The following is a 23,867-nucleotide window of genomic DNA, read 5'->3' on the forward strand; positions in this document are numbered from 1 at the left end:
ACACACTGCTAGAAGCCCAAATATTTTTTCAGAGCTAAATGAAGAAAAAAATTATTTTTAATTTGCAACCTGATGGAGGTCAGTATAGATGGACTAATAGACCAAGTCCCACACACTGCTAGAAGCCCAAATATTTTTTCAGAGCTAGATGCAGAAAAAAATTATATTCAGTTTGCAACCTGATGGAGGTCAGTATAGATGGACTAATAGAATGATGCTATGCCCAAAAGATTTTACTTCACTAGGTGCAGTAAAAAAATTGGTATTCTATACACAGGTGTTATATCTTGCAACACAGATAGGCTACTCCACTGACTAACACACTCTGCAATAGGCCAAAAAGGATTAGCTTTGCTAGATTCAGCCAAATGCTGTGAAAAAAACTTGCACAGCACTGGCACAGACCTGCCTGGCAAAAACTGATAGGAACTCATGTAACCTAGTCCTGAAAAGGACTCCAATTACAATTAGTCTTTACTCCCACAACCTATCTATTTAAGAGCACAGACCTCCCTGATAAAAGTCGTAGGAAATGCTGTAACCTAGTCCTTAAAAGGACTGCAATCACAACTATTCCCTACTCCCAAGCTATCTGTAGATTTGTGCGAAAATTGGCTTGAAATTAACAAGGTATAGCGCACACAGCAACAGCGGTGCCGTCTAACACGCAGCTGCAGAAGTGAGAAAATGGTGGCGACGGGGAAAATGGCTTGGTCTTATAGGGCAAGGACATGTGACATACACTGCCAATGACACATGCCCTTGCTTGTGTGAAAAAAAGCACTTCGCTCCGTGTGTGCGCTGCTGATAGGCTGACAGATTGCACCTCCCCACTGCAAATGCGGGAAAGAGAAAAAAAAATGGAGATCTTCATTGTTCCTGCAGAGATCCATCCCCTGCCCCTCCCCCCACCCCGCTGTACACTCAAACTGCGTATTAACATTAATTTTCATCATTACTGAGAAAAAATCCAGTTATGATTTTGGTGCACGAACAGTTATCGAACATAACCTCAAACAGCCGAATTTTTATCAAATTGTTCGTGTTCGCCGAACGGCTCGAACACCGCCCAAAACAGCTCGAATTTGAGATTGGCGAACAGTTCGAGTAGAACAACGCTCATCTCTACTTACCAATTCATCTAAATCCTTAGTAACATATAAAGTACTGGTATGTCATATGTCGGCCCCCTGAATTTGATGCAGGCCCAGCTCAGCTCTTGATGCGGCTGTTAACCTGTAAAATATTGCTGTCAAGTGGTATTTTACAGCAGACATCTCTTTGGGCCATTGTCCTAACCACCCATCAGTAGTGTACCCGCATGGCGATCTTGAGCGGGGGTCAAATAGGTTGCCATGTGGTGCCGGGTATATGATGCCTTATTAATAACAGTTTTACTCAGGCTAAAAATACCTGTTACCTCCTATTTAATGTATTGGGGCTGGGACTTTTTCCTGGTTTCCTTTCCAACTTTTCTCAACCAACTTTCTTTTCTATCGAGTGTTGGGATTTTGCATTATATCCATTGCCATAATATATATTTACATCTATACTTAGCATTTGGGCATCCGTTATTTCCATTTGGGCAAATTTATTTTATTCATTTCTTCAGTCATCAAAAAAGTGAAATTTTGGGGGACTTTACATTATATTGACATTTAGTGTGTTCCTTATACTCCTGATAATGATTCCTGTGTTCTCCTTTTATAACATATATCGTAGGTCGACACGCTCAGCCGCTTCTGGAAGTAGACTCAGGAACCTGTTTTTTTCTGTAGGATATTTTTACATGGCATAAAGCCCTGCAACTCCAGCAGGAATAAACACGGCCATACTGGCAAAAAGAAAAAAGCAAAAGATAAACAATAGCACAGTCCATATGTGTGTGCAGTTCGCCCCCACAGGTTATGTCCAGCCTTCAGCTCCTTCCTGAGCTATGGCTGTCCAGTCTGGAGATATTGCCTCTCCAAAAACAACACAAAAAAAAAACAGGACTGAACATTCAAAGCTTGCTCAGCCACACCCTGAGGTGAAGGTACGGGGAATGACTTTCCTCCCATCTCTACATCATTTCCATAAAACGACACCCTTTAAAAGAGGTAACCCCCAGGATATAACACGCTGGCAAAAATTCAGTAAGTCTCAGTTCACACAGGAGAGCATTCCTGAGTGACACATACCTCCCCTCACATATTATACCAGTGACTCTGTCACATATATCCCCCTCTGCCCAAAGCCGGGGGTTTGGGCACCTTCAGACAGAAAGCAGAAAATTCTGGACAGGTCAACAGCATTAGCGTCTAACTTCCTGAGTCTATGCTCCACGTGAAAATTAAAGTCTTGGAGACCTAAGAACCACCTAACTACTCGGGCATTCTTACCCTTCTTTTCCCACATGCATCTCAAAGGGGCATGGTCTGACACCAATTTACACTTTCGGCCAAGTAGGTAATATCTTAGCGTGTCTATGGTTCATTTTATGGCTAAGCATTTTTTCTCCACAATAGCATAATTTTTCTCACAGGACGAGAGCTTCAGGCTCATATACACGATGGGATGCTTTTCCCCATTTATCTCCTGTGACAGCACGGCTCCTTGGCCAACTTCTGAGGCATCTGTCTGGAGCACAAACTCTTTTGTAAAGTCTGGTGCAACCAGGACCGGCTGCTTACAGTGTGCAAGCTTCATGTGTTGGAACGCCATCTCGGTTTTAACCGTCCATTTCGCCATCGTTGATTTTGTGCCTTTTAGAAGGTACATCAGTGGTGCGGCAATCATAACAAAATTTGGGATAAACCGCCTGTAATAGCCATTTATTCCAAGAAACGCTCTCACCTGCTTCTTGGAGAGCTGTTGTGGCCAGTTCTGAATTGCCTCGAGTTTTACCCAAACATGCGCTTCCATCAGCACGTCATGCTCGACCACCTTCGTACGCCCTGGCAATTGCAAAAACAGGTCACGGTTCTTTACAGCAGCTCACTACATTGTTGCTTCTGTGCCGACGATAGTCTCCGCTATCATGACATCCTCGACTTTGGCTTTCGGACTGGCTCCCAAACAAGATGCCCCTGCATTTCTCGATCTCGTCATGGTTTGAGCAAGTTGACATGGTACACTTGGAGCGGCTTTCTTCGGCCAGGCTGGTGAACTTTGTAGTTCACTTCTCTGAGTTTCTCCATCACCTCATACAGGCCTTGACACTTGGCCAGGAACTTGCTCTCAAGGGTGGGAATAAGCACCAGCACGCGATCCCCAGGCTGGAACTATCTCAGCCTTGCTGACTGGTTATAGACTCTTGCCTGGGCCTCTTCTGCTTGTAGGAGATGAGCCTTCATGATAGGCATCACTTTCGCCATCCTCTCCTGCAACTGGGCGACATGTTCTATTATGCTCCGGTGGGGCGTAACCTCGGCTTCCAAGGTTTAGTTGGTGGCAATATCCAGGAGCCCTCACGGATGTCGTCCGTACAATAGCTCAAATGAGTAGAAACCTGTAGAGGCTTGTGGGACCTCTCTAACCGAGAAGAGCAGGAATGCTCTGGTTGAGCACAGGTTTGGGTTCCCTCGGGCTCATCTCTCTATACAGGTAATATGACAAATACCTTACATATTATAGTTTGTTTATAAAGACCCGCTATAGCGAACCAGGGTTTTTTGAGACTTTAAGCATACATGCATATGTGGAGTAAAACAGATACTGTCATACTATATATATTGCACATGCTAACCATATGCATGTTTCTGTATGTTTACCTGTGTGCTTTTTTTCATATGGCAATTGCTGTTGATGCTTTTATTCCTCATTAATCTGTCTAAATTTTAAACAACAAAGTTAATTTGATTTCTTTGTATATCATGGACGTTATTATCATTATTTAGGCGACATAGGTCGTCTCTCCCCCCTATTACCTTGCTCATGAACGGTATTCCTTGGTCTGTTACGATCTCCTTCGGCAGTCCGGTCCTGGCAAATATATGTACAAGTTCCCGGGCGATGCTCCTACTCGACGAGTTCCTCAGTTGTACCGCTTTTGGGTACCGGGTCGCATAGTCCATGACCACCAGGATGTGTTGGTGGCCCCGGGTCGATTTGACTAAGGGCCCAACTAGGTCTATGGCAATCGTCTCAAAGGGGATTTCTGTCACAGGTAGGGGGATTAAAGGACTATGGAAGTGGGAGGAGGACACTGTTATCTGGCAGGTGGGGCAGGATCTACAATAGATAAGGATCTCCCGGTAATACCTTGGCCAGCAAAACCTCCTCAATATCCTCTTCTGAGTTTTCTTGGCCTCCAGGTGTGCCCCCAGACCATGTGAATGGGCCATATCTAATACCCTCTGTTGGTATGGCCCTGCAACTAATAGTTGCTTCACTATTTCATCACCCCTTGGTTTGGTAACCCTATACAATAACTCCCCCTGAAGTGCGAAGTGTGGGTACCTGGTGTCTGCCCCCGGCTCTTGAGCATCACCATTACAGAAAGTAACAATGTTCCATGCCCCCTTCAAGATCAAGTCCCGAACTTTAGCAGACCCAAAGTTCTCTCCTGTCACCTCTAACTCAGGGAGGTTGGCCTCCTTGGTCACAGTCTCATCCTCGTCGCCGGCAAGGACACACAATGAGAACTCATCCCTTCAGATGTTGACGGGGGTATTTCCTTACGGACATGGAATTTGTCCACGCGATTCAGTCCGGTTCCTTTCCCCGACAAGTCCCAGAACTATGGGAAATCGCGCCCCAATATGATGGGATGTATCAGGTCCTTAACCACCCCGACCTCATAAGATTGGGCACCACAGTCTGTTCCCACTGTCACTGTGGCCATAGAGTATTCCTTGGCATCCCCATGTATGCAGCGAACGCCCACAGTCTTGGCAGAGATCAGCTGGTGGGGAAGGTTGGCACTGATTAGGGTCACTAGACTCCCTGAATGCAACAGTCCAAGCACCATCAAGCCATTAACGGACATGGCACATGCCTGCGGCCCCTCGCCGGGTCGACAGTCCACACTGCAGCCGGGATAAGCATAATAGGAGACCCGTCTGCATAGGCTGCAGTTTATGGGCTCGGGGGACATATGACACCTGGTGGAAAAGTCCTTGTGGCACCTTCAGTAGGAGTGGGATGCCCCCCAGTGGTGACTTTAAACCCCTTCCATGATGAACCTGCCCCCTTTTGGGTATCCCAGTATGGAGAAGTGACTATTTATGGTTTCCCAAGGGATTTCTCAACCACCTGGTACCTCTCTACCAGGCCGATGAAGTCACCTGTGTTTTGGGGACCGCCCTGGGCAACCCAAGTCTGTACTGGCTTGGGAAGGGAGTGCACAAATCTATCAATCACAACCAGCTCAACCATCTGGGCCAGAGTGGAGGACTCTAGCTGCAACCACTTCTGAATGAGATGCAGTAGGTCAAACATCTGCGAGTGAGGGGGTTTGTCTCTGGCACACGCCCAATGGTAGACTCGTTGGGCTCTCACCGCCATATTCACTCCCAGACGTGCTAAGATCTCTGTCTTTAGCTTAGCGAGACAAAGGGTTCAGTGGGTGCTTTCGTCTGCACCAGGGTTCATCCCACTGGTGCGGACTCCTTTTCCTGTGGGCATAATACTACTCAGACAACAGAAGGTGAAGGCAAAACAGTGTGGCAATACTTTGTTGAGCCACCAAACATACAATAAGATATAGAATATTCCCAGCAAAATACCCAATATGGTACAAAATTATATAGACTCAATTTCCACTGACTCACCGGGATTAGAACAGTTTCGACTCTGGGGCTTCCAGGGCTGACTACCCCCACCAGTGGCACCACACTTTTGGCGGTTACCCAGTAAGCTGAGAAAGCTGACAGTCCATTGAGGAATGTGACCAGGTGACCAGATGGTCCCAACCTGGATTCTCCAAACGTATCCCTGTGGGTCAGGCGACTGGAGGATCACAATCCTAGGCTTCCCCAAACATATCTATGGGTTCAGTGTTATTCAATGAAGTAGATCTGTGTTATTCCTGCTGGGGCCGTGGTCCCCTAAGCTGACATCCTGTAGAAAGTCAAATCTGTGTCCCTCTTATTGGAGCCATGTTGTCCTAGTTGTTGCTCTGGCAAGTCACTCTGATTATTTTTTTAGAACTATAGAAATCCTTTTTTATACCCACATCTGTGGCTTAGGTCATCATCCACATGTCAGGGGGAGGTGGGATGAGTTTAACCCTCATTGTTTAAGCATTTAATCGAACTACATAGTTCATCCTTCTCTGTTTTGTGGGTCAACAAGCCACAGGGTCCACACAAAGGTCAATCAAAAAATTTTGCAGACATCCATTGTTCAGTGACCCTGCATCCCTGACTTGCAAAGTTAGCAGAAAATAAGTTGCAATAAATATCAACTCAAGTGTCAATATGCAGGCTTATATAAACAATAAATTAGGACTCTAAGTCAAAGTTTTAAATGAAACCTTTTTAGCAATACTTGAAAAACACTGCCTGGAAAATAAATCCCTGTACAGGAAGGCACACATATTAGTATTATAAACATTTTTTGCCTTATTTTTACTACATATATATGAAACAAAAGAGAATACCAGCAAAGGTATCACACAAAGTAGCACACAGACATCACAGGTCTTGCTGAACAAGAAATGCACTCTCAAATATAGGCAAAGTGCATAGGTTATTATTGTGGATAGCCTGGGGTGGAAACCTAGGAATAAATAAATAAATAAAGTGCAAGTGCCTTTTTAATAGGTTCTACCTATATTATCCAGAGCCATTACTTATTAACATTGTAGATTTGTATGGGAAGTGCATATTCATTCAAAGTAGTAACATTCAAGATAGTCACATAGTAGTACTTGCAGTCTTGAGATAGTGAGTCTGTGTGTGTGGTCTACTATATATACAGCAGTCAGCATAAGTGAGTACACCCCCCTGTATTTTCAGTACGTTATACATACAGCGCTCAGCGTGAGTGCATCCCTGTATTCTCAGTATGTTTTATATACAGCGCTCAGCGTGACTACACCCCCCTGTATTCTCAGTATGTTATATATACAACCCTCAGTGTAAGCGAGTAAACTCGCCTGTATTCTCAGTACGTTATACATGCAGCGCTCAGCATAAGTGAGTACACCCTCTGTATTCTCAGTGCGTTATGTATACAGTGCTCAGCGTGACTACAACCCTATATTTTCAGTGCATTATATATACAGCGCTCAAAGTAAATGAGTACACCCCCCAGTATTCTCAGCACGTTACATCTACAGTACTCAGCGTAAGTGAGTACACCCCCCTGTATTCTCAGTACACTATATATATAGCTCTCAGTGTCAGTGCGTACACCCCCTGTATTCTCAGTACATTATATATACAGCATTCAGAGTAAGTGAATACACCCCCCTGTATTCTAATTACATTATATATAGTGCTCAGCGTAAGTGAGTACACCCACCTGTATTCTCAGTACATTATAAATACAGTGCTTAGCATAAGTGAGTACACCCCTGGTATTCGCTGTATATTACATCTACAGCACTCAGCGTGAGTACACCCCCATGTATTCTCAGTACGTTATACATACAGTGGTCAGCGTGAGTACACCCTCTGTATTCTCAGTACATGATATATACAGTGCTCAGCGTAAGTGAGTACACCCCTCTGTATTCTCAGTACATTACATCTACAGCGCTCAGCGTGAGTACACCCCCATGTATACTCAATACGTTATACATACAGTGCTCAGCATAAGTAAGTACCCTCCCTGTATTCTCAGTACGTTATACATACAGCGCTCAGCATGAGTACAGCGATCAGCGTGAGTACACCCCTCTGTATTCTCAGTATGTTATATATACAGCTTTCAGCATAAGTGAGTACACCCCCCTGTATTCTGAGTACATCTTTTATATACCACACTACAGCGCCATTTTATTGAAGACACTGTATATACGAATTCGCAGACAATGTCTATAAAAAAAATGGTGCAACATAGCGCGGTATGCGCACATGCTGACTCAGGCGCCATTAATGAAATTAAAAATGTGCCAATAAAAATGCTCGCCACCCGGGCGTAGAATGGGTTTTGGTTGCTATGTAATTTTATAAGGGGAAAACACGGTTAACGACAATGGGTTATCGTAGTAGTGGACAACCTTTTTAAGTCCTGTCTCTGATTTTCCTTCTCTTGGTATAGTGTTGTAATCCTTAGTTACACTGGTACCAGAGTCTGGTTCTAAAGCTTTACATAATTTTGTTTCCACTTATAGACTTTCTCCATTTAATAAATTCTTAACCTCCTTCAAGTGTTATCTTTAGCTTCATTCTTAATATGCTATTTTAGGTTAAAGGATAAAAGGTACTCCTGTAATATATCTATGGTGGTAGGATGGCAGGGTCCAGAATGCTGGTATCCTGATTCAGACCACAGTTGTCCACTTCAGTGCCCCTGGCCAGCAGTGTAGCCTTATCATTGTTTATTACACATTAATAGAACGTCCCATGCAGAATGGGAATATTTTTTTGACAATATTTCAGTGAATTATTTTTGGAAATTACCATTTTCCTTATCACTTTTTAGGTTCAGACATGTCTTTAAGACTGGTAAATGGCAATGATCAATGTAATGGTCGTGTTGAAATCCTCTATAACGGAGCGTGGGGAACTGTGTGTGATGATTATTGGGATATTAATGCTGCACAAGTTGTATGCCAGCAGTTAAACTGTGGCCAAGCTCTTGCATTTAATGGCAGTGCTGCATTTGGCCAAGGACAAGGATTAATTGTATTAGATGATGTGCAATGTACCGGTAATGAACAACACGTATGGGACTGTCCACACCAACCATTTACAGTACATAACTGTGGACACAATGAAGATGCTGGCGTCGTCTGCTCAGGTATAGTTGGATGGATGAAAACTTATTTAGTCATTTGTTGTCATGTGTTCTGCATAGATGTTCATGCCGATCATAGTTTCATGTTTTCCACCACTAAGGGTTCTGCAAACAATAAATAGCATTTCTTAAGAAAATCTTAATGGACTGAGGTACTTTGGTTCCTTCCTTATGGAACCCTAAATGGCTTTATGTGGGATAAGAATTCCTTTGTTAGGTCATCAACACTAGTGTTGAGCGAATTCGTTCTGCATTTCAAATTTGTGTTCGTGTTTGGGGTTCCGCCTAGTTCATGCCAAAAATCGGCTCGCTCTGTGTGACAGCGTTGCAAGTCAGGTATGTTCATGGGTGGAGCCAATATTTTAGCGCGAAGAAATCGGAACCCCGAACACAAAAATGAATTTGAAATACTGAACAAATTCACTCAACACTAATCAACACCCAAATAATGGAATCCTGATGGTTTTTCAACAGTGGTAAAAGTCTACCAAACAACATTTTAAACTTTCAACGCTTCTCATTATATTATTATATTTTTACAAGCTATTGAACCTGTTCTACGCCCGAGTGGCGAGCATTTTTATTGGTATATGGTCTCCCATGCTGGTATGTGCTGCCCCCCTCCTGGTATTTGTGCTGCCCCCATCCTGTCCCCACCATCCTATCCTGGTATGCATGGCACCCCTCATTCCCATCCTGGTATGCATGGCACCCCCACCCCCAATCCCGGTATGCATGGCACCCCTCATACCCAATCCTGGTATGCATGGCACCCTTCATCCACAATCCAGGTATGCATGGCACCCCTCATCCCCAATCCCGGTATGCATGGTACCCCTCATCCCCAATCCCGGTATGCATGGCACCCCTCATCCCCAATCCCGGTATGCATGGCACCCCTCATCCCCAATCCCGGTAAGCGTGGCACCCCTCATCCCCAATCCCGGTATGCGTGGCACCCCTTAACCCCTATCCTGGTATGCATGGCACCCCATCCCTCATCCCTATCCTGGTATGCATGGTACCCCATCCCTCATCCCTTTCCTGGTATGTATGGTATCCCTCATCCTGCTATGCATGGCCCCCCTCATCCGAATCCCGGTATGCATGGCACCCCTCATCCCCAATCCCGGTATGCATGGCACCCCATCCCTCATCCCTATCATGGTATGCATGGTACCCCATCCCTCTTCCCTTTCCTGGTATGTTTGGTATCCCTCATCATGGTATGCATGGCCCTCCTCATCCGAATCCCGGTATGCATGGCACCTCTCATCCCCAATCCCGATATGTATGGCACCCCTCATCGCCAATCCCGGTATGTGTGGCACCCCTCATCCCCAATCCCGGTAAGCGTGGCACCCCTCATCCCCAATCCCGGTATGCGTGGCACACCTCATCCCCAATTCCTGGTATGCATGACACCCCTCAACCCCAATACTGGTATGCATGGCACCCCTCATCCCCAATCCCGGTATGCATGGCACCCCTCATCCCCAATCCCGGTATGTGTGGCACCCCTCATCCCCAATCCCGGTATGTGCAGCACCCCTCATCCCCCCAATCTTGATTTGCATGGCACCCCTCACCCCCCCAATCCTGGTATGTGTGGTACCCTTCATTCCCCAATCCTGGTATGTGTGGTACCCCTCATCTCCCCAAACCTGGTATGTGTGGTAACCCTCATCCCCCCAATCCTGGTATGCGTGGCACCCCTCATCCCCCAATCCCCAATCCTGGTATGTTTGGTACCCCTCATCCCCAATCTGGGTATATCTGGTACCCCTCACCCCCCAATCCTGGTATGTGTGGTACCCCTCATCCCCTTAATCCAGGTATGCGTGGTACCCCTCATCCCCTCAATCCTGGTATGTGTGGTACCCCTCATCCCCCCAATCCTGGTTTGTGTGGTACCCCTCATCCCCCCAATCCTGGTATGTGTGGTACCCCTCATCCCCCCAATCCTGGTATGTGTGGAAGTCCTCATCCCTCCAATCCTGGTATGTGTGGTACTCCTCACCCCCCCCCAATCCTGGTATGTGTGGTACCCCTCACCCCCCCAATCCTGGTATGTGTGGTACTCCTCATCCCCCCAATCCTGATATGTGTGGTACCCCTCACCCCCCAATCCGGGTATGTGTGGTAGTCCTCATCCCTCCAATCCTGGAATGTGTGGTACCCCTCACCCCCCCAATCCTGGTATGTGTGGTACCCCTCACCCCCCCAATCCTGGTATGTGTGGTACTCTTCATCCCCCCAATCCTGGTATGTGTGGTACCCCTCACCCCCCAATCTGGGTATGTGTGGTGCCCCTCACCCCGCAATCCTCGTATGTATGGTAGCCCTCAACCCCCCCAATCATGGTATGTGTGGTACCCATCACCCCAATCCTGGTATGTGTGGTACCCCTCACCCCCCAATCCTGGAAAGTGTGGTCCCCTCACCCCAATTCTGGTATGTGTAGCCCCTCATCCCTTTCATGCTGTACACACATCCAAAAAACATAAACAGTTATACTCACCTTTCTTCTATGTGCTCCAGCGCTGCAGCGTCCTGTTCTGCCGGAGGCTGGGGGAGGAGTGCGGCGCTGGAGCACCGCGCTGTCCGGCGCCATTTTGCTGAAGACACTGCAAATGTGTCTTCAGTAAAATGGCGCCGGACAGCGCTATGCGCATGCGCCGATCCGACGCCTCACTCCTGCCCTTGTCTCCGGCGAAGAGAGGCGCCGCGGCAACGCTCCTTCCGGTCAGGTAAGTATGTAAGTATGGTGCCAGTGATCGCAGTACGCATTTAGTGTCTACGCATACCGCGATCTCCGGCGCCATACACTCCTCTTACCTGTAACGGCTCCATGCGTTCTTCTGTCTGGAGCCAGACTGCGCGTCGCGCTTGCGCAGTCTATCGAGTCTTCAGACAGAGGGACGCATCCCCGGTTATATTATAGATTTTAGCAATTTTACTATTTTCTCTAAATTAATTATCAAGAGAGATTAGGATTAATTATCAAGATAGATTACGGTCCAAGGGGTGGGACCAGCATCTGTGACATAATAATGTCGTATCCAACTAATAACTGTGTTAGTTGGGAATATGCCCTTGAGATAATGATTGATTTTGCAAGTCACTGATTATCTTTTTCTTTGGACTTGGTTTTAAGGCTGATAAAAGGTAGTGGTTCTGTAAAAATCCTCTTTAATAAATCACGAGGAATTAGGTGTGATAATTACTGTAATACAAGGGATGCACAAGTTGTATGCCAGTAGTTAGTTTGGCAAAGCTCTTATATTTCACAGCAATGCTGTTTTTTGCAAAGAGCAAGGAGTCATATTTTTACAAAAAAAATTCTGTTTTAGCCCCCAAATTTTGCATTTTCACAAGGGAAATAGGAGAATATGCATCAAAAAATATGTTGTGCAATTTCTCCTGAGTACGCCGATACCTCAAATATGGTGAAAAGGTTACTGTTTGGTCGCACGGCCGACCCCTAAAAGGGAAAGAGCGCCATTTGACTTTTGGAACTCAAAATTATCTGTAATAATTAGGGGATGCAATATTGCATTTGGAAACCCCTGATATGCCAAAACAGAGATATTTCTCCCCCATTTTGAAAACTACACCCCTCAAGGAATTTATCTAGATGTGTAGTGAACACTTTGAACCCCCAGGTGCTTCATAGAATTTTATAACATTGAGTCGTGCCAATAAAAAAATCAAACATTTCCCGCAAAAATGTGGTTTCGCCCCAATTTTTTTTATTTTACAAGGGTAACAAGATAAATTACACCATTACATTTTTTGACCAATTTCTCCTGAGTACACTGATACCTCATATGTGGAAAATAGGTACTGTTTGGTAGCACACGAGGGCTCTGAAGGGAGGGAAAGTTATTTGACGTTTGGAACTCAGAATTTGCTGAAATCTTTGGTTGATGCCATGTGGCTTTTGGAGAGCCCCTGATGTGCTAAACAGTGGAAAATTCCACAGTAAATTGATTTTGGAAATGACCATTCTACTTTTTTTTTTAGGTTTAGACATGTCTTTAAGACTGGTAAATGGCAATGGTCAATGTAACGGTCGTGTTGAAATCCTCTATAACGGAGCATGGGGAACTGTGTGCGATGATTATTGGGATATTAATGCTGCACAAGTTGTATGCCGGCAATTAAATTGTGGCCAAGCGCTTGCATTTAATGGAAGTGCTGCATTTGGCCAAGGACAAGGATTAATTGTATTGGATGATGTGCAATGTACCGGTAATGAACAACACGCATGGGACTGTCCACACCAACCATTTACAGTACATAACTGTGGACACAATGAAGATGCTGGCGTCGTCTGCTCAGGTATGGTCGGATGGATGAAAACTTATTTAGTCATTTGTTATCATGTGTTTTGCATAGATGTTCATGCTGATCATATTTTCATGTTTTCTACCACTAAGGGGGCTGCAAACAAGAAATTGCCTTTCTAAGAGAATCTTAGTGGATTGGAGTCACCTTGATTCCTGCCCCATTAACACCTAGATGCTAATTGGTTTTATATTTGAAGAGGATTCTTTTGTGAGGTCACTAACATCCCAACACTGGCAGCAACTTAATAAAGCACATTCTAACTTTTTAATGCTTCTTGTATTCATTTAAAAAATTCTACTATATATTTTTTTTAATACTTTCCTGTAAATATTTTTTGCATACTTGTCAAAGCACAAGTAAATCTCATGTGCAAACATGTTCTGCCACAATCAGGTACCACCAATAAGATCCACTACTGTCATTGAAGAGGTGGCTGCTCATGTGAGGGTTTACCAATTCATCTAAATCCTTAGTGACATATTACATATTGGTATGTCATATGTCGGCCCCCTTTTGATGCAGGCCCAGCTCAGCTCTTGATGCTGCTGTTGACCTGTAATATATTGCTGTCAAGTGGTTTTTACAGCAGACATCTTATTAATTTCTGTGGATATAAGGGTGCCAGTAGGTGCTTTCGTCCGCACCAGGGCCAATCCCACTGGTGCTGACTCCTTTTCCCATGGGCATAATACTACTCAGACAACACAGGGTGAAGGTAAAACAGTGATGCATTACTTTATTGAGCTACCAAACAGACAACATAGAACATTCAAAGCAAAATAACCAAAATGGTGGAAAATTACAGAGTCTCACTTTCCATTGACTCACCGGGATTAGAGCAGCTGCGACTCAGAGGCTTCCAGGGCTGACTACCCCCAATAATGGCACCACGCTTTTGGTGGTCACCTACAGAGAGAAGGTAATGACAAGCTTAGGAAGCGGACAGTCCTTGAGGAACGTGGCCTGGTGACCTGATGGTCCCAACCTAGCTTCTCCAAATGTCTTCACGGAGCCAGGTGACTGGATGGTCCCAACCTGTATTCTCCAAACGTATCCCTGGGGGTCAAGTGACTGGAGGGTCACAATCCTAGCTTCCTCAAACATATCCATGGGTTCAGTGTTATTCAGTGGAGTAGATCTGTGTTATTCCTGCTGGGGCCATGATCCCATAAGCTGACATCCTGTAGAAAGTCAAAACTGTGTCCCTCTTAATGGAGCCATGTTGTCCCAGTTGTTGCTCTGGCAATTCACTCTGATTATTTTTTCAGAACTATAGAAATCCTTTTTTGTACCCACATCTGTGGCTTAGGTCATCATCCACAGGTCAGGGGGGAGGTGGGATGTGTTTAACTCTCATTATTTGATCATTTAATCAGTCTACATTGTTTGCCCTTCTCTGTTTTGCGGATCCACAAGCCATAGGGTCCACACAATGGTCAATCAAAAAATTAAGCACACATGCATTGTTCACTGACCCTGCCTCCCTGACTTGCAAAGTTAGAAGACAATAAATTAATAATAATAATAATCATTATAATTTTTATTTATATAGCGCCAACATATTCCCTAGCACTTTAAAATTAAGCAGGGGCATATACAGACAATAAATTCAATTCAATTTAAGACAGTTTAAACCGTTACATTAGGAGTGAGGTCCCTGCTTGTAAGCTTACATTCTACAAGGAAATGGGGGGGGACACAGTAGGCTAAAAGTGCTTTTTATTTCAGGTCTGACAATTATAATAAATAGGGATTTTCATATAAAGCTGTATCATCCGGTCATCAGCCAGTATGTTTAAGTGCAATACTCAAGTACCGAGTGCAGTTATCTTGTGCATGGAGGGTGTGGAGACAGATGAAGAGTAGGGAGCTGAATCTGAATAATATTTAGAAGGAGGGAACAGGGGAAAGTTAATTTACTGGGTAATTAAGGTGGTAGGCTTGTTTAAAGAGATGTGTTTTTAAAGCGCGCTTGAAGACATGGGGGCTAAGCATCAGTCGGATCGCCTGGGGTAGTGAATTCCAGAGAACTGGTGCAGGACGAGAGAAGTCTTGGAGACGGAGGTGCGAGGTTCGGATTATGGGGGATATTAGTCTTAGGTCATTTGTAGAACAGAGGGCACGTGTAGGGCGTTAGGCAGAGATGAGAGAGGAGATATAAAGCGGTGCGGAACTGTGGAGAGCTTTGTGGGTGAGAGCGATGAGTTTATATTGGACCATGTAGCGGATGGGCAACCAGTGTCTGATTCTGGAGATGTTTTTAAGATGCAGGTGACAAGAGCGAGTGAGTGATCGGATATGGGGAGTAAAGGAAAGGTTAGTGTCGAATATGACCCATAGGCAGCGGGTGTGCTGCTTGGGAGTTATGGTTGAACCCTCCAAGGTAATTTTGATGTTAGGTAGAGTTTTAGAGAGATTCAGTTTAAGATAGAGGGAGGACATGATGTTAGAGACAGCAGACTGACAATCCTTCGTATTTTGTATCAGGGTAGGGGTGATGTCAGGTGAAGAGGTGCAAAATTGGGTGTCGTCAGCATAAAGATGATACTGTGGCCCAAATCTGCTGATTGTTTGTCCAATAGGGTCAGTGTATAGATAGAAGAGGAGGGGGCCTAGGACTGAGCCCTGTGGGACCCCGACAGTAAGGGGACCATGAGAGGGAGAGGAAGAGGAGCCGGCAAAAGATACTGTGAAGGAGCGGTCAGAGAGATAGGAGGAGAACCAGGAGAGAACTGGGTCCTTGAGCCCTATAGAGCTGAGCATAGTGAGGAGGAGCTGGTGATCCATAGTGTCAAATGCGGCAGAGAGATCTAGGAGAATCAGCAGGGAGCAGTGACCTTTGGATTTAGCTGTTAGTAGATCTTTAGAGACTTTAGAGAGGGCAGTTTCAGTGGAGTGTAAGGAGGGAAACCAGATTGTAGAGGGTTGAGTGGAGAGTTATCTGAGAGATAGTGGATTAGATGGGAGTGGACCAAGCGTTCCAGGAGTTTAGAGATGAAAGGAAGGTTAGAGACAGGTCTGTAGTTAGCAGTGCAGTTCTGGTCCGGGGATGGCTTTTTAAGTTAAGGCGTTATAATAGCATGTTTAAATGAGGAGGGAAAGATACCTAAAGAAAGAGAGAGGTTAAATATTTTAGTCAGGTGAGTGGTGACCACCGGTCAGAGAGACTGCAGGAGATGTGAAGGAATGGGGTCACTGTTGCAAGTTGTAGAATGAGAAGAAATGAGGAGCTGGGTAACTTCTTCTTCTGTAACAGGTTCAAAGATGGCTAGTGAGCTTGAAGTGCGGCAGGGAAGGGGATCTAGGCCCCGAAGAGATTGGGCTGAGATGTCCTGATGGATGTGGTTGATTTTTTTCTAGGAAATAAGTGGCCAGATCCTTCCCGCTGAGGTTGATGCTGGGGGCCTGTGCTTTAGGTTTCAGGAGGGAGTTTAAGGTTTCAAAAAGTCATTTTGGATTGTTGGACAATGAAGTGATGAGAGTGGTGAAGTAGGATTGTTTGGCCAGATGAAGGGCAGAGTTATAGGTTTTGAGCATGAATTTATAGTGGATGAAGTCCTCTGCTAAAAGAGATTTTATCCACTGACGGTCAGCACACCTTGAGCAACGCTGAAGAAAGCGTGTCGGCATTGTGTGCCAGGGCTGCCATTGTCTGTGTCGGGTCTTTCTGCATGTAGAAGGTGCTGCTTCATCTAGGGCACTCTTCAGTGTATTATTGTAGTGTGACAATGCTAAGTCCGGACAGGTGAGGGAGGAATTGGGGGCTAAAGATGTGTGGAGATTGTCCATAAGCTGCTGGGTATTAATGGTACGTGTATTCCTATAAGTGTGGTAAATGGGGATATCCCGGGTGAGGAGACTGTTCTTGACAGAGAAGGAGAGAAGGCTGTGGTCCTAGAGCGGGAGAGGGGAGTTAGTAAAGTCATGCAGCGAGCAGAGACGGGAGAAGACCAGGTTCAGAGTATTCCCGTCTTCGTGCGTAGGAGAATTAGTAAATTGTGAGAGACCGAATGAAAAGGTTAGAGAAAGTACAGTACAGACCAAAAGTTTGGACACACCTTCTCATTTAAAGATTTTTCTGTATTTTCATGACTATGAAAATTGTACATTTACACTGAAGGCATCAAAACTATGAATTAACACATGTGGAATTATATACTTAACAAAAAAGTATGAAACAACTGAAAATATGTCTTATATTCTAGGTTCTTCAAAGTAGCCACCTTTTGCCTGGATGACTGCTTTGCACACTCTTGGCATTCTCTTGATGAGCTTCAAGAGGTAGTCACCGGAAATGGTCTTCCAACAATCTTGAAGGAGTTCCCAGAGATGCTTAGCACTTGTTGGCCCTTTTGCCTTCACTCTGTGGTCCAGCTCACCCCAAACCATCTCGATTGGGTTCAGGTCTGGTGACTGTGTAGGCCAGGTCATCTGGCGTAGCACCCCATCACTCTCCTTCTTGGTCAAATAGCCCTTACACAGCCTAGAGGTGTGTTTGGGGTCATTGTCCTGTTGAAAAATAAATGATGGTCCAACTAAACGCAAACCGGATGGATTAGCATGCCGCTGAAAGTTGCTCTTGTAGCCATGCTGGTTCAGTATGCCTTCAATTTTGAATAAATCCCCAACAGTGTCACCAGCAAAGCACCCCCACACCATCATACCTCCTCCTCCATGCTTCACGGTGGGAACCAGGCATGCAGAGTCCATCCGTTCACCTTTTTTGCATTGCACAAAGACACAGTGGTTGGAACCAAAGATCTCAAATTTGGACTCATCAGACCAAAGCACAGATTTCCACTGGTCTTATGTCCATTCCTTGTGTTCTTTAGCCCAAACAAGTCTCTTCTGCTTGTTGCCTGTCCTTATCAGTGGTTTCCTAGCAGCTATTTTACCATGAAGGCCTGCTGCACAAAGTCTCCTCTTAACAGTTGTTGTAGAGATGTGTCTGCTGCTAGAACTCTGTGTAGTATTGACATGGTCTCTAATCTGAGCTGCTGTTAACCTGCGATTTCTGAGGCTGGTGACTCGGATAAACTTATCCTCAGAAGCAGATGTGACTCTTGGTCTTCCTTTCCTGGGGCGGTCCTCATGTGAGCCAGTTTCTTTGTAGCGCTTGATGGTTTTTGCAACTGCACTTGGGGACACATTCAAAGTTTGCCCAATTTTTCGGACTGACTGACCTTCATTTCTTAAAGTAATGATGGCCACTCATTTTTCTTTACTTAGCTGCTTTTTTCTTGCCATAATACAAATTCTAACAGTCTATTCAGTAGGACTATCAGCTGTGTATCCACCTGACTTCTGCACAACACAACTGATGGTCCCAACCCCATTTATAAGACAAGAAATCCCACTTATTAAACCTGACAGGGCACACCTGTGAAGTGAAAACCATTTCCGGTGACTACCTCTTGAAGCTCATCAAGAGAATGCCAAGAGTGTGCAAAGCAGTCATCAAAGCAAAAGGTGACTGCTTTGAAGAACCTAGAATATAAGACATATTTTCAGTTGTTTCACACTTTTTTGTTAAGCATATAATTCCACATGTGTTAATTCATGGTTTTGATGCCTTCAGTGTGAATGTACAATTTTCATAGTCATGAAAATACAGAAAAATACTTAAATGAGAAGGTTTGTCCAAACTTTTGGTCTGTACTGTAGATGAGAGGCAGATTGGGAGAGGGGATCATTGATGTGGATGTTAAAGTCTCCCATAATGATGGTGGGGTTGTCACAGGATAGAAAGTGAGGAAACCAGGTGGCAAAGTGATCTAGGAACTAGCGGGAGTAGACTGGAGGGTGATACACAACAGACACTCGCAGGGAGAAGGGTTTGAAGAGTCTGATAGAGTGCACTTCAAAGGAAGGAAACATAAGTGAGGGAACTGGGGGGATGACCCGCAAAGCACATTGTGGTGAAAGGAGCAAACCAACACCTCCACCATGTCTATTCTCAGGTCTGGCGGTATATGAATGACGCGCCCCCTGGGCCGTGGGGATACCCGGAGCCGGGCCTTGTAGATGCTGGGGGTTGTAGTCACCATGGCGGCGACCCAGTCCGTGACCCAGGGTGGTCAAACCAAGGGGGTAGTCTATGTGTACAAATGTTAATGTCCGACTACTCCACCTGTGGAATGCGGTTATTGGTAACTGCCGCTGCGGAGCAGTCCGCTGAAGCTGGTGGTATGTGCAGCAAAGTGATGTGACTCCCCATAGGAAGAGTGTAGCTTCAGGGCAGCGTGACTGGATGATTGTGGTGATTGTGCAGGGAGTTCTATTGCTGTGAGTACTGGCACCGCAAGGAACACAGAGACAAGATAGTGCAGTCCCAGGGTCTTTACTCACTGTTGTTGTAGTTCAGATTACAGGTACCAAGCAATCTTCCCCCATCGTGCTGTGCGTACTCAGTGAGGGGTTCAATCCACTCTCAGATATTTCCAGAGCACTTATCAGGACCCCGTTCTGTGTACCTTCCTCTGGCCTCTTCCTGCACCTCACACACAGCGCCACTTCTATCCGGTACCCTCGGGCCTTGGTGGGCGATGTATGTTCAGTCCCCAGGGTCCTATGTGGCTACCTTCTTAGTGTACTGGTGTGGACTTGTGGCCTGCAGTACTTGAAATATTGATGCCTCCGGTTCCTAGTTAAGCATTTGCGGTGTCTCTACTAGTTGAGGGATCCGGTTCCCTGTTCTGGCCTGACTCCTCTACCTCCTGGTAGCAACGGGCGTACGGGTGGCCTTCTGCACAGCCCGTACCCCTAGGGTCCCTTCTCTCCTCATTCCTGGAGCCATCCTGCTCCCCCTCCTCTCAGACTTGGGCCTCAGTGCTAGGCCCGCCTCCGGAGCAGAGCTCGTGCAGAGCCTCAGCTCCCTGACTTCTCCTCCTCTGACTGAACACTGGACTAAGATGGTGCCTAGTTTTTATAGCTGCTACATATGTGCTCCCAGGATCTACGTCCTCCACCCCATCCACTACATAGTTCCCCCTCTCTAGGTGGTTCCCCCCACTCCAGTCAGGGATCAGGGACTGTGCTCTCCCGTAGGAGCAATCTCGCCCTGTCCCCCGGAAATGTGGTGTAGTGAATGCAGGTGTTAGGGTGTTAGGGTCCCGAGCCATACTCCTTCCTTACCTGAGAGTGAGATACCACACCTCTGGGTGAGATGCAATACCTCTGTGGCGACTGAACCCTCAAGGGTGCCACATGAAAATTTCAGCCCACCAAATAAGAGAGCATCAGCTGCAGTGGTGTCTGAATGCTGGATCCAGGTTTCAGTAATAGCCAGAAGGTTAAGGGACTTAGAGTTAAAAAAATTGTGAATGTAAGTTAGTTTGTTACACACAGACTGTGCGTTCCAGAGAGCACAGTGGAAAGCAATAGGCGAGAGCATGCATAGAATGTTAATAAGATTAGCAGGGTTTCTATAGGCAGCTGGAGGAGAGTGGTGTATGCTAGTGGAGGGAGCCCCAGGATTGGGGGAGATGTCGCCAGCGACTAGGAGAAGGAGAAAAAAGAGAAAGAGCAGGTGATGCAATGATTTGTATGAACGTTTTGAGCGCTGTATGGAGGTAGTGGATGGGAGTGGGTGAGAAATGTCAGTAGAGCCTCAGAGTTATGCATGGGAGAGGGGAGAAGGGAGGTGTTGATATGAAGAGAGTACACAGAATGTGTTAAAGGGCGGGCGAGATGTGAGAAAGCAGAGGTTAAAACAAGTAAGAAGCAGATTGCTATGACCAATGCATAATGCAATACAACAGACCAAGAAGCAGCATGTTTGTATGAATATCTTATACACCTTACCTGTCTCCTGCCCTGTCCATCTGCCATTGTATAACTGCTTATTAAAAGCACTTTAAGCTATTGCACTTAAAGTCTGTTGCACGCGTGACCCAGCACATGTGCTATCCTGAGCCAGAGCTGAATATATATGAATTGAAAAATGTAAATATCAACTCAGGTGTCAATATACAGGCTTATATAAACAATAAAGTAGCACTCTAAGTCAAAGGTTTAAATGAAACATTTTAACAATACTAGAAAAACACTACCTAGGATAATAAATCCCTGTACAGGAAGGCACACATTAAAATTACTGTATTTTTAGGACTATAAGATGCACCGGACCATAACACACACCTAGGTTTTAGAGGAGGAAAATAGAAAAAGAAAATGTAAACAAAAAATGTAGTCATGATGCAGTGTTAAGTGTGGGGGGGGGGGTCTGCTGCTGACACTGGTATAGGGGTATTGTCCCCAGTACTGATAATATCCCCCATCCTGGTATATATGCCTCCCCTTCCTATTATACGTGGCCCCCATCCTCATCCTAGTATGCATGGCACCCCTCCATCCAGATATACATGGCACCCTCCATCCTGGCATGCATGGCACCCCGCCATTCTGGTATGCATGGAACCCCTCATCCTTATCCTGGTATGTATGGCACCCCTCATCCCTATCCTGGTATGCATGGCACAGCAATCCCCATCCTGGTATGCATGGCACCCCTCATCCCTGTCCTGGTATGTATGGCACCCCTCATCCCTATCCTGATATGCATGGCACCCCTCATCCCTTTCCTGGTATGCATGGCACCCCTCATCCCTATACTGGTATGTATGGCACCTCTAATCCCTATCCTAGTATGCATGACATCCCTCATCCTCATCCTGGTATACATGGCCCCCTCAACCTTATCCTGTTATGCATGGCCCCCTCATCATTATCCTGGTATGTGTGGCCCCCTCAACCGCATACTGGTATGTATGATCCCCTCATCCTTATCCTAGTATGCATGGCACCCCTCATCCCTGTCCTGGTATGTATGGCACTCCTAATCCCTATCCTAGTATGCATGGCACCCCTAATCTCTATCCTAGTATGCATGACATCCCTCATCCTCATCCTGGTATACATGGCCCCCTCATCCTTATCCTGGTATGCATGGCCCCCTCATCATTATCCTGGTATGTACTGCCCCCTCATCCGTATACTGGTATGCATGATCCCCCTCATCTTTATCCTGGTATGAATGGCACCCCTTATCCTTATCCTGGTGTGCATGGCCCCCTCATCCGTATACTGATATGTATGGCCCCCTCATCCTTATCATAGTATGTATGGTCCCCTCATCCGTATATTGGTATGCATGATCCCCCTCATCCGTATACTGGTATGTATGGCCCCCTCATACTTATCCTGGTATGTATGGCCCCCTCATCCTTATCCTGGTATATATGCCCCCTCATCCTTATCCTGGTATGCATGGTCCCCCTAATCCCCATCACGCTGCACATAAAGAAATATACACTCTTACTCAACTTTCTTCTCTCTACTCCAGTGCTGCGTTCTGTCTGCCCGCACTGATCTCTCCATGTGAGCCGTGCATGGCACCACTGCCATGCATGACTCACAAGGAGAGATCAGCTGCCGGAAGTCACTGCTCCCCACTCCGGGACTGTGTGCGCGGGGAGCAGTGACTTCATGCTCCTTAATAGCCGGCATACAGCGTAGCCGCAGCACGGCTCCTGCTGCTGCCGGGCGATCGCGTGTGCACGCTATTAAAGGGCATGAATATTCACCCCCCACGCCCATGGAGGGGAGTATTCATGCTCTTTAACAGCAGGCACATGCAATTGCCTGGCAGCAGCAGTAGCCGCGATGGGGTTACATTGCGTGCCACTATTAAGGAGCATGAATATTCAGTGCTCCCCACGCCTAACATTCGGACTGTAAGACGCACCCCCCATTTTCTTCCAAAATTTTGGACGGAAAAGTGCGTCTTATAGTCCGAAAAATATGGTATTAAAATTTTTGGTTTTATTATTCACATATAGTACAGACCAAAAGTTTGGACACACCTTCTCATTTAAATTTTTTCCTGTATTTTCATGACTATGAAAATTGTACATTCACACTGAAGGCATCAAAACTATGAATTAACACGTGGAATTATATACTTAACAAAAAAGTGTGAAACAACTGAAAATATGTCTTATATTCTAGGTTCTTCAAAGAAGCCACCTTTTGCTTTTATGACTGCTTTGCACACTCATGGCATTCTCTTGATGAGCTTCAAGAGGTAGTCACCGGAAATGGTTTACACTTCACAGGTGTGCCCTGTCAGGTTTAATAAGTGGGATTTCTTGCCATATAAATGGGGTTGGGACCATCAGTTGTGCTGTGAAGAAGTCTGGTGGATACACAGCTGATAGTCCTACTGAATAGACTGTTAAAATTTGTATTATGGCAAGAAAAAAGTAGCTAAGTTAAGAAAAACGAGTGGCCATCATTACTTTAAGAAATGAAGGTCAGTCAGTCCGAAAAATTGGGAAAACTTTGAAAGTGTCCCCAAGTGCAGTTGCAAAAACCATCAAGCGCTACAAAGAAACTGGCTCACATGAGTACCGCCCCAGGAAAGGAAGACCAAGAGTCACCTCTGCTTCTGAGGATAAGTTTATCCGAGTCACCAGCCTCAGAAATTGCAGGTTATCAGCAGCTCAGATTAGAGACCAGGTCAATGCCACACAGAGTTCTAGCAGCAGACACATCTCTTCAACAACTGTTAAGAGGAGACTTTGTGCAGCAGGCCTTCATGGTAAAATAGCTGCTAGGAAACCACT

At 45.6% G+C, this 23,867-nt stretch overlaps 2 protein-coding genes across 2 annotated transcripts in view; both read left to right on the plus strand.

Moving 5' to 3' along the window:
* Nucleotides 1-9,011, plus strand: part of LOC141271606 (scavenger receptor cysteine-rich domain-containing protein DMBT1-like) — a 212,148-nt gene extending 203,137 nt beyond the window's left edge. The window contains exons 7-9 of the mRNA XM_073681649.1: nt 5,404-5,412; nt 8,581-8,892; nt 8,950-9,011. Of these exons, the coding sequence (XP_073537750.1) occupies nt 5,404-5,412; nt 8,581-8,892; nt 8,950-9,011 (383 nt within the window). The remainder of the gene's footprint in view (nt 1-5,403; nt 5,413-8,580; nt 8,893-8,949) is intronic.
* Nucleotides 9,012-12,923: 3,912 nt separating this feature from the next.
* The window catches only part of LOC141271607 (scavenger receptor cysteine-rich domain-containing protein DMBT1-like), a 92,048-nt gene continuing 81,104 nt past the window's right edge, over nt 12,924-23,867 (plus strand). The window contains exon 1 of the mRNA XM_073681651.1: nt 12,924-13,233. Coding sequence (XP_073537752.1) covers nt 12,924-13,233 — 310 coding nt within the window. The remainder of the gene's footprint in view (nt 13,234-23,867) is intronic.

The sequence above is a fragment of the Phyllobates terribilis genome, unplaced genomic scaffold (genome assembly GCF_046119375.1).
Source record: "Phyllobates terribilis strain yellow unplaced genomic scaffold, ASM4611937v1 Scaffold_5__5_contigs__length_657084704, whole genome shotgun sequence".
Classification (NCBI taxonomy): Eukaryota; Metazoa; Chordata; class Amphibia; order Anura; family Dendrobatidae; genus Phyllobates; species Phyllobates terribilis.